The sequence below is a fragment of the Poecilia reticulata genome, chromosome 6, assembly GCF_904066995.2.
Source record: "Poecilia reticulata chromosome 6, P_reticulata-male-v2, whole genome shotgun sequence".
Lineage (NCBI taxonomy): Eukaryota > Metazoa > Chordata > Actinopteri > Cyprinodontiformes > Poeciliidae > Poecilia > Poecilia reticulata.
The window spans coordinates 28,321,574-28,333,414 of record NC_088835.1 but is presented as its reverse complement, the minus strand read 5'-3'; the positions used below and the strand labels follow the sequence as shown (position 1 = coordinate 28,333,414).

The 11,841-nt window shown below is 39.3% G+C and overlaps 1 protein-coding gene across 2 annotated transcripts in view; it reads right to left on the bottom strand.

The window, feature by feature from the left end:
* Positions 1-328: 328 nt before the first annotated feature.
* The window catches only part of siah1 (siah E3 ubiquitin protein ligase 1), a 31,837-nt gene continuing 20,324 nt past the window's right edge, over positions 329-11,841 (bottom strand). For both annotated transcript variants that reach the window (XM_008412574.2, XM_008412573.3), the window contains exons 2-5: positions 10,202-10,258; positions 3,910-4,091; positions 2,721-3,017; positions 329-1,749 (exon numbers count right to left, since the gene is read on the bottom strand). In XM_008412574.2, coding sequence (XP_008410796.1) covers positions 1,378-1,749; positions 2,721-3,017; positions 3,910-4,091; positions 10,202-10,211 — 861 coding nt within the window. In that variant the 5' untranslated portion in view covers positions 10,212-10,258 and the 3' untranslated portion in view covers positions 329-1,377. The remainder of the gene's footprint in view (positions 1,750-2,720; positions 3,018-3,909; positions 4,092-10,201; positions 10,259-11,841) is intronic.

Sequence of the window (11,841 nt, the reverse complement as noted above, 5' to 3'; positions counted from 1 at the left end):
GAAACACAAATAGGATTTCAGAAAGAAAGAAACTAAGTCTGATTTTAAAGATAAAATTTTTTAAAATGTGATAAAATCGATTCATTACCCAGCCTATTTCTTTGTAGCCGTGTAGTTTAAGTTGGTATTAAGTCGACCCAAATGAGAAACTTTGCATCTCTGGTTTCTGCAAATGAAAAACTGTCAACATGTCCATAAATAATGACTCACAGCTTAAAATCTGTCCGAAAAGTTGTACAGGAAACAAAATTTACCGTTTTCAGATGACTTTTAAAACTAAAAACAAGAACCATAAACCTCAAGAGACGAGAAAAACCGCAGCGGCAGATATGAAAAAGATAGATTTATTTAATGACAAATGAAAACAGAAAGAAGTCAAGGAGCTTCTGGGGAAGAGCAGCAACATTACCGAGACTCCAAACGAGACGGGATGGGAGGAGGTGTGATCGACGGCTTCCCTCCACAGAAGAAAAGAAACACACACAGGAGGACAGAGATGAAAACAGCCCAACTCTGGAGAAAAAACTAACTTTTTTTTTCTTCTTAACTACAAACACTGAAATTTAGCCACAAGTTTTACAACTGCCTTTTTAATTCTTAAAATTCAATACAAAAAATGAGAATTATGATACTTCTATTTACTTATAACAGCAATGTTTTTAACAGTAGAAAGTGCCTCTCGTTCCAGGTTGGGTGTTAGACACAGGAGGTAAAAAAAAAAAAAAAAAAAAAAAAGAGCAGGTTGGAGTTCGGAAACTAAAAACGTTAAAATAAAAATAAAATAAAATCCTAACTGAAATAGAGCTTTCCCCTCAGCTCAATCCGCTCCAAAACCTCCTGAACTTGGATGAATCTTCTGTAATCTAGACTGAGAGACCCGGTTCCGGTCGGGAACTGCAGCCGTCCGCTCCAGTTGCCGTAGTCGGAATCGGGTCGGCCGGTTAGGAAAGATGGAGGGAGGAAAATAAAGGAAGAAAAGGAAGCTAGCTAGCAAGCTAGCTTCTGACCCGACACGAACATCTGAGATGGACACAGACAGAGAGAGAGAGAGAGAGAGAGAGAGAGAGAGAGAGAGAGAAAACGGAAACACCTTCTCACTTTAATCGGGTTTATGACACATGCGCGTGCACGAGTCTCCCACGAGTGTGTAAGATGTCCTCACTACACAGTTACGTCCTTGTTTTTTTAAACGCATCCATCCATCCACTCATCCATCCATACGGCACCCCTGGGCCGTCTGCGCTGCCCGAACACAGTCCAGTTCCATGTCTCAGGGGTGTAGCAGAGAGAGGGAGGGGCCCGGGCTCCTGACTGATCGGGCCCCCCGTTTTCCCCCCCCGGCAAACTTGCACTCCGACGCTCGCCTGCGGAACGTTCTCAGCACATGGAGATGGTGACGTTGATGCCCAAGTTTCCGTTCTCGGCGAACAGCTGCGCGATCGACGTGTCGAACACCAGGCAGTCGCTGTTCATGATGGCGGTGGCGATGCCCTCGTGGATGGAGCGGGGCGTGGCCTCCCAGGTGAGCCGGCGCCGGTGGCCGTTCAGCTCCAGCCGGTAGGCGAAGTTCTCTGCCTGCTTGCGCGTCCCGATGAGCTGCACGATGGCGAAGAACTGCTGGTGGCCGTCGTACTTCTCCTGCTTCTCCAGGACCAGCATGAAGTGGAAGCCAAAGCAGGACTGCATCATGACCCAGTCCACCGCGCCCGGGAGGTTGATGTCCGTCGCCAGGAACACGATGTCCTCGCCCTGCAGCGACACGAGAACCATCAGAATCCTCACAGAACGTCAACGCCACACAGTCAGCTCAGTCCTGCTGCTGCTTCACTGTGTCACATCTATTCCAGGTAGTTTATCCTGTGGTCCAGCAGAGGGCGCTCTGAACTGTTGGTGTGAGATAAAACATCCACAAAACATCCTGCCGCCTCAGATTTTATTCAAAAGAGGTTTATAAGATAAATTCAACTCCACATTCAAAATGTCAAAGTATTTAGAGAGAAAAAATATAAAAACTATATTTTCAGGTCAGGAGAGGAAAGAATTACAACATTGTTTTATCAAAAAGGAAAGTCTTTCCCCATCTCTGATTGGTTCCCAACATTCAGCTTGTTAAAGGCTCTCTTCTCTGATTGGTTAATGACATTCAGCTTGTTAAAGGCTCTCTGCTCTGATTGGTTAATTACATTCGGCTTGTTAAAGGCTCTCTGCTCTAATTGGTTCCTGTCATTCGGCTTGTTAAAGGCTCTGCTGTGATTGGTTACTGACATTCAGCTCGTTAAAGGTTCTCTGCTCTGATTGGTTCCTGTCATTCGGCTTGTTAAAGGCTCTGCTGTGATTGGTTAATTACATTCAGCTTGTTAAAGGCTCTCTGCTCTGATTGGTTACTGACATTCAGCTCGTTAAAGGTTCTCTGCTCTGATTGGTTCCTGTCATTCGGCTTGTTAAAGGCTCTGCTGTGATTGGTTAATGACATTCAGCTCGTTAAAAACTCTAATTTGACTTAAAACTGAAACATTTGAAACCAAACATTCCGGCTGACCTGCAGACTGTGTGGCTGAAAATACCAGAAACACCCTCGTTATGGTGAAACACGGTGGTGGCAGCATCATGACTTCACTCAGGTGAGACTTTTTGCTGATCTTACACAAAAACTCAAAGCCATGTCAAAATGTGGAAGAGTTTAGCAGGTACGAATCGCTTAGTTTAGTTGCGGTTCTGACCTGCAGCGTGGTGATGGACTTGTGCTGATGCATCAGGTGCGGCATGACGGCGTCCAGCGACCCCTGCCACTTGCAGGAGGCGCCGGGACAGGGGCAGGAGTACGGCCGGAACTCGCACAGCTCCTCGTGCTCCGTCTTGTCGGTGTGCGGCAGCGTGACCTCGCAGCCCGACGACGCGTACTTGCAGGGGAACAGGACGGAGTTGGCCACCTTCTCCATGGCCAGGTTCCTGATGGAGCCCAGCGGGCCCCTGCAGGTGGGACAGCAGGTGAGCTTGGGCCGGCAGTTGGAACACACCTGGAGAAAATATGGGACGATGTTTTCAGTCAGAGAAACAAACGGACCCCAGTCTGTCGGAGACGAGGTTAAAATGAGACGTTCTCTGATTATAGGTGGAATAAATTTAGCTGGACGATAAATGATCCCAGAAATTATTACAATAAACAATAATATTGTCATTTTGAGACAATTTTCAACGATAAAAGGCATAATTAAAAGAATATTCTTTTAATTTCTAAAGAATATTCAACACTGGAACTGAAAAACATTTTAAATATCCAAAATAAAAAAACAAAACGACAATAATTCAAGTAAATTATGAAGTCAAATATTAACCATTCAGCTTAGACAGAGAAACCAGGCACAGGTGGCAGCTAGGACTGTTGTAAAATATGACATTAAATTGTAGCATCTCTCCAACAGTTGTTGTTCGACTGGAAATCCTCTAGATCATTTTAATTTATCATTTGATTTACAGGTGCACCGATTGCAGTTTCACCGATCTTTCAAAAGGCCTAAACTTACCGATTCCGATTTTGGCCGATACCAGTTTTTTGTCTGAAAAGTTGCTCAACGTGTGAAGAAAGTTGCTGAATTGGTCGCAATGTGGCGACTATAGTTAACTGTAAGTGCGCAGACATGAGCTGGTCGGCCGGTTTGTCAGTAAAACGTCTCACAGGAAAAAAAAAAAAGCAGTGGTTGATTTTTAGACCTTTGCCGAGGTTGATGACATCAGAGGATAAGATCAGCTTCACATGTAAAAATAAGCCAATCACTGATCTCACAAAATTAAGGAAATTGGCACCAATAAATCGGTGCACCCCTTAATTGGATTAATTGATTTATTGCTTATACATACTTGTACATTTTTGGTGCTTTCAGTTGTTTAAACCTGAGCTGGAGGACGTACCAGGTGCCCGGACTGACACTGCAGGATGGGGGGCAGCACATAGTCGAAGCAGACGGGACACTCGAACAGGCTGGCCAGGTCGCTGTTGGAGGCCGTGGTGCCTGACAGGGTGGGCACGCGCTGAGACGGGGGGCACTTGGAGGTTCCTGTGGGCAGCGCGGTGGCGGTCTGGCGACTCATTTCTGACGATGGCAGAGAGCAGAGGAAATAAAAACCTTTACATCCTGCAGCTGACCTTTAATTTAAATAAAAGCAGATTCAGGTGGCGACTAAAACCACACAGCAGGTTTTTATTGCAACTCCACGGCACAGAGAGAAAAACAACAACAAATGAGTTTGTGCATACAAGTACGTTTTCCTTTCTTTGTCTATTCAATATTAAAACAATAAAACTGTAAAGAAGAGAGACAATTTAGAAATGAGGTTACAAAATTAAGCTCTTTATTGTTCCTGCTCTTAGTTTAAAAGTTCAGTTTAACCACAAAATGCGTTAAATATCAATATTAAAAAAATGAGGTCTCCCTCAATTATGCCTCATATTTTATAGGACAATTCTTATAGTTTAAAATGTATTTCATTATTATCATTTGGATGCAAGAAACAATTATAATAAATTAAAACCGTAATAAAAACTGAAAAAATACATAACATTTTTTAAAAACAGTAGCAAAAATACTAAACTTGTATTTGAATTTCAAATTATTTTTATCTGAAACTTATTCTCATTGTTTAAAATTATTTCCATTTGGGTGGAGGAGTAATAAACAGTAATAAATAATTAAGCTAGTAAAAAAAGCACCTAAAAAAATAAGAACATAGAAGATAAATATGAAAAAAATAAGAGAAATATAAATAAAATGTCAATAAAAATATTTTTGGGGATTTATATTATTGTTGTTATGCATTATAATTTAATCATTTTTAGTGTCATTCCTTTTATGATCTATTATTTTGCCATGAGTTAGTGTCATGGATTATCCTTAAACATCAGAACATGTCATCTAATAAGAGCTGCAGGTTAAACTATTTACTGGTTGTGAAATAACTGCTTTGATCACGCTGCTTTGTGTCTGAAAGCCACAAATGAAATGTAGCCGCTAGCTTTTCATGCTAATGATGGACGACGACGACACTCGGCTTGGATCATCATCATTCTCAGCTCCAACTTATAAAATGAATCAAAAGCAGAATAAAAACCTGACTAGCTTCATGGTTTAGACAAAAAAACCATCTCCAAGCTGTGAAATGGGTGGGAGATCAGCTTTCCCACCCATTTTACCACCTGACGCGCTTCGTTCTGGTTTCCAGCCCTAATGATGTGCAGGAGTCAGACAGTGGAGAAGTGATGGCATCGTGTGTGTGGGAGGAGAAGAGATTCAGGTGGGAACAATATGTACACAGCAGCTGAGGAAAGCTGTTAAATATTTAATTCTGCACACGTATTAACCAACAACAGCAGCTTCTGAGCTCTGATCTTTGGTCTGCGGGATTTACAAAAACATAAGAATTAAGAAATACTCCTATTTTTGTTGCTCTAATTTAGAAACTTTTGACATAATTCTACAAACAGTGACGACAATGAGCAGCAGAACACAAGCAGCTGGTAGCTGTGCAGACGGGGATGCAGATGTGCAGGTTGTTAGCAGCTGCAGAGGCAGAAAATGCCTCTAAACATCTGCCGTGGCGGCGCTGCAGCCTTAGCGGCTATTATTAGCCGCTCTTAACATGCTAACAGCAGCACAGACCAAATTAGTTCAGGACATTCAGAGGCCTGCGTGCACCAAGTCTGCAACGGAGACGCAGGCAGAGTAACACAGATCTGCTCAAGTAGGAGCAGAAACACTTCAGCACGTTTTACTAAAGCAAAGGTAAAAAGCAGCCGTCCAAGAAATTATTCAAGTAAAAGAGTATTTTATAAAACGTCTCCTCAAGTGCTGAGTAACTAATCAAACGATCATTTACCAAAATATAAACTTAGGTGGAAATGTTGATATTTTAAGGATGAAAATCAGGCAAAATAAAATTTTCCAAATCAGTTTCTTTTAATAAAAAAAAAACTTATGAAACTTTATCAGAAACTGCAGGTTTGTTTCTGTCTGGTGGATTTTTGGTTAAAACATGTTTGATTTTCATTCAGTGGGTAGAAAATACAGAAATTTTACTCATGAGTAGAGATACTTTATAATAAAACTACTCAAGTAAAACTCCTAAAAGTACTTTAAGAAAAACACTACTCAAGTAAAGGTAACTGCATAAATCTGGGTAGTTTTTACCCAAATCAACGCAGCTCCAGACTCTGTGCTGACAGTATTTTCATCATCAAAAAGATTTTAAAATTACTTACTAAAAAGACAATTTTTCTGGGATTTTGGCAGAAACTGATCAGGAAAATATTTTATTTTGTCTTCATTTACACAGAGAGACGTCAGGCAGATGAGCTGAAACTGTTGCCTTAGCAACCGTTAGCTCTAAGGATGCAGCCGTATGCAAATTTAGGCCGATATCAATAACCAATAATACTCCTGCTGTTATGGCCAACAACTGATTTCTGTGTCCAAACTTTGTCCAAAACTGCTAAGTTGAGAGAACTTTTTTCTTTCCTTCAATTAAAACTGAAAAGATTTATTCGTTAAGACATTTGTTGTTTTTATCTCCTCAAAAAGTAATCGACTAAATAGACAATATTTTAATAAAGCCAGGTGGACAAAGTTTTGCAGAAAAGGAAGCTGTGAATTATTGGAGATCCAGAATATAAACGGGTTGCTGCAGAGTTGCTGTATTAAATCAAAGGTAAATATAAAAAAATATATATTTGTCAGGTTTAATTGTCTTTTTTGTTTATGTTTGGCAACAAAACTTGGGCAGCACTTGCCGTTTATAGTCCCGTGTAATCAATAAAAACAGAAATGAATGTTTAAGAAGATTTTGTTCATCGAGTTAATCACAGATTTGCTCCTTTCTGTGCCAAAGCAACCGCACCGCCTGCAGAGCAGGTTAGTCTTTAACCGAAGCAGAGAAGCAACGACAGCGGCGCAGTCGCTTGTTCATGCTGTTGAAACAGTGGGGGGCTGTATGTATCCATATATAATATTGGTAAATATCAGTTATCAGTGTATTAATTAGAACCAGTTCTCATGAAGGAAACTGCAGAAATAACAGCTGAGAGCTTTAGGAGCGTCATGCTGAGAGGATTAGCAGCAGAGAAGAACAATTCAGGACACAGGAGAGTCGGGAAGCTTCAGGAGTCGTTTCGTCCAACCTGGGATCAGGAACGTAAACGATATGTGAAAACGATGATGATGTAATATGACTCATCATATGTAAACCTGTCATACAGGACAATACGTCGTCCCTCAAACGAATGAGATAATATTGACGTTTTGACACCATTTTCAATTAATACAATAATTATGGCATAATAGTGAAAATTCACTTCCTCAAAGACCAACAAGAATTTAGTTCAGAACACAAAATTAAACTAAAAACAACAACAGAAAACAAACCACACACAACCAAAACCATAAATAACAATGTGAACAAGACTGGTCTTCAAAAAATATTAAACCACAACAGAAATGATCAAGCTCTTTTAACTTATCAAGCAATTAACTGCTTACCAAGATAGGCAATAAGTAGCAGCAACGCTTTGTAGTTGTAGTTTGTTTTGATTTTACCACCTTTTTGCCTTTTAAGATGTTTTTGCTGCGTTAAGCACCAATATTTACCAAGAGGCACAGAGAGCCTGAATGCATCATACTTAAACACTGAGCAGACAGGCGCTGCAGACTTCCTGCACTGATCCAGGAACTGACTGCAGGCGGTCTGGAGATCCTAACGACTCAAAGGTCAGAGGGCACTGAGATTACTTCAACTGTGAAGATTAAACTATCGCGGCTTTTCCCCCTAAAACCAGAACAGTAGCTCCGCTCAGGTCTGGGCCGGTCGTGATCAATTCTGCTGGACGATACGTTAGTTATTCCGATAAACGATAATATTGTTGTTTTGAGACCATTTTCAGGTAATATAGTGGTAATGACAATAATAATGCAGTGACACATTTTCAAAGATCTATAAACTTTAAATTCTAATTAACATTTAACACTGGAACGTTCAAATATCCAAAATAAATTAACAAAATAAATTAAATTAATTATAAAGTCTGTGTAAAACAAAATTTTCCTTCAAAAACAGGTTTAGTTGAAACCAAAATCACCAGACTGAAGATTTTTATCATCCAGTTTTGGTAGAAACAGAGAAAAATGATCATATATGCCTGTGGAAATTATGGAGCTTGTTTTAATTCATCAATCAATTAACTGATTTAATGCTTATTGCGACAGGCCTGCCAGGCTGATGGGCTTCGAGGACACAAATAAAAGCTTACGACATATCTGGAGTAATTATTTCAACATTTCAGATCCCAGAAGCTGTGAAAGTTGCTTCTCTGCACGTCGGACGGCGACAGGCGGATAAACATAGCATGGCTGCTTGAGCCAGCACATGTGGTGCCAGCAAGGTGCCGAGATTAAAGCAGCGCAGGCTGCAGCTTCTTTTGTTGTTGGCAGGGAGGCTTTTCCACTCACGGTTTATGGTTTCCGCAGCTCCTGGGCAACTCTCCTCACAGTGAGGACTCCAAAAAACACCAGCTTCTCGTTGGTTTGCAACGTTAAAACTCGCAGAAAACTGGACTCAAAACATAAATCCACATTTTCCTGACTCTTTACGTTTACACAACGCCACACCAATCTCTTTGGGGTTTATAATCTCAGGCGTTACATCTAAACATCAGCCGAGGGCAAAGCTAGTTAAACTTTTATTAAATGGCATTTGGAACATAATATCCTTCGTAATATTTCAGTCATTAGCTGATGTGTTGACAACTGCAATATTGAGCACAACACATCTGCATTGACATCAGTATCGGACATTCATGGTGATTTCAGCTTTAATGTGCAAAGGATCCTGATGATCCACTCCTGTTTGCTTTGCAAGGCAGAGTGGCAAACACAGACTTTAACTTTTATTTTTGGCGCCGTGTCATCTTGGCCTTGTTTTTCTGTCCTAAATTATATAATTTTTGGTTTAGTTGCCTCTCAGTCATTTCTTCTGTCCTCAAAGTGAATTTGCAGCTTTGTCCATTTGTTGCTATGTTTGGTAATTTCGGCACTGAAGGACATTACTGCTTTTACATCTTTAATTGTTAGATGCTCTTTATTGTCACTGGAAGTCTGATAAAATATCCCTGTGGATTAAAGACATTATGTTTTTTTAAAGCTTGAGAAAATTAAATACACGTTACGAGGATGTGCACAAAGATTTTACAAAAAGCGGTAATGATTCATTTCCTCCTTTCCAAACTTGGAGGTTTTTCGCCCAACTAAAGGTGTAACTGGGTGCATGAGTGTAAATATCTGATGTGTTTTTGTTTTTTTGGTTGAATTTGGTGAGCTGACATGTGAAGAGTGTTGGGTGTGTTCTCTAGTTTTATTTTTCATTTAACTTTTTTTTCTTTTGCTAAAAAAGCAACAAAAGGGGCTGAAACTGGTGCATTGTATTTTTTTTTGATGGACTATTTTGTCAGGATTATTTTTAGTGTATGTATAATAAGAATTGAACTTTGCAATCTGTTTGACTGGCTCTAATAAAAATATTTATCTTTTCACATTTATTAAATGTTAAATATTATTCCATGCCAATATGGAATTACTCCATCGCTTCGCTTCGCTTTGCTTTAACGAAGCGATAACAGAGACTTCCTCCTCCTCCAGGGACGACGGCGCTGCCTTTACATCTAAAAGGTTTTTAACGATCAGACAATCGTTGCAGTTCTTTAGTGAAGAATCGTAACCAAAATAAATCCAAATGTTTTCCTTAACGAAGACGGGGTCGGCTGAATCTCTCTCTCGTTTCTCTAGTTTCCTCTGTTTTGGTGCTTTCCACAAATGCGTACGTTTCAGCACCGGCTGCAAACTGGACCATCAGTTACAAAACGGAGGAAAACAGACAGTGGATCCGTTTTATTTATTTAAATTGACTTTGGGACACTTTAAATCAGCTCTGCATTGCAGTAAGTGAGAATCAGGATTCTTATGTGATTCTATCTTTTGGAACACAATTAAAATATATCATCTGTAAATATCGGCCATGATTTTCATATCAGTGCAGCTCTATAGAGAGAGTGATGAAAAGATCCAGCTCAGTGTCAAGAAACATTGTAAATAAATACAGCAGATTTATGTCTCCGAACATAAACAGCAGTGATGATTCAGCTCTTCCGTTTGCCTGCACTCACCTTCGTCCATAAGATTTCCAAAGGCGGCTTTCTTCTGATCTTGAAATGTGGGGACCTCTGAAAAGACAAAAATAAATAAAAAGGTCAAAAAACTGATAACTAAACAATTAAACAGGCATTTCAGTAACGAAAGACTCAGAAATCAACGTGGAGGTCAACAAATAAACCCGTAGGGATGTCATGGCTACTCAAACGTAATCTATGAAAATAATAATCCATCCACAGCATTTAATCCAGACAAACTGAAATAATACATACAGCTGATATACATGTTTAATATGCAAGGTGCCGTCTCTCCATTGTTATTTTAAAGGCGTTTATAGAAACTAGGGCTGCAGTTAATTATTTTAATGATAAATTATTCTTAAGCCTTTTTTATACAAAGCATAAAAACAGAATACATGAAAATGCAAATAGACAATTTCCTGTTTTAAATAAGAAAACCAAGATTGTACAGCCTAAAGTCCAATAACAGAGTAACCCCTTTAGTTAATTTGAACCAGGTGAGAATAAAATCGTAACTATAGTTTTACTGTTAAGTAAAACTAAATGTATTAGTTTTACAGACAGTTTTTTATCTTAAAAACAAAATGTTTAATTATTGCTCTGAATATGTTTTTGCTTTAACAATGTCTTTTTTTTGGGTCCTTATACTCTAATGATTAATTATTAAATTTGTTGATTATTTCAATAATCGATTCATAACCATTAATCATTTCAGCCCTGAAAACTGAATATGTCGGTTTTTGTTCATTTAGAATTTTATCTTATTTTACATTTAAAATAAACTGAATTCAGGCCTTTTTTCAAAATAAACAATATAAAACATTTTTTTTTTTTGCATATTTTTGCCACTGATGGGTAATTTCCTACTTTAATGTGTCTCAAGTACTTGTTTACATTTCTGTTTCATGCGACAAATATAAAATATATACACATTTTTATAGGAAAATTGGCTGTTTAGATGAATAAAAATAATTGTTGATAAATTAACAGTGGCAGGACCAGATATTAATCAGCAGAGCCGTTTCTGGGCTGCTGAGTCCACTGAGGACCAGCGTCTTCCTCTGAGGTGGGATCAGTTTGTGTTTTACGGCTGCTGTCTCCACCGTGCCCACAGGCTGGCTGGTATCAGGAAGAACCCGTCCATTCGGCCCATTTGAGCAGACTGAAGAATGCTCAATAAATGCATTTAGGGCTTTTACCTGCTGCTAATGTAGCGCGTATCGCAGAGAACTGCATAATCACTGGTCCTGCTGAGCTGGCTGCTGCTGCTGCTCATTCATATTTAATAGTGCAAATACAGCCACCGTCTTATCCTGAAACTGGGATCAGAATATTCTGATTCTCTTTGGAGCCCAGTTAGACCAGAGAGCGGTTGGTTAACATAATAACTCCTCCTCTGGGAGGAAGCATGTTTAACATCTTTTTCTATCACCTAAGAAAATTCAGACAGAACAAAAACAGCAAAAGAAACTAGAAATGTGACTAACAAAACATTTAGACACATTTTTGTTAGCCGGATATTTATAAAAGACAAATATCTTCATCACATTGTTTACAAAAAATATATGGTAAACACACAATCAATATCTGACAATTTTTCATCCTCATGAACCTGCAAAATTCAACAGGTTGTC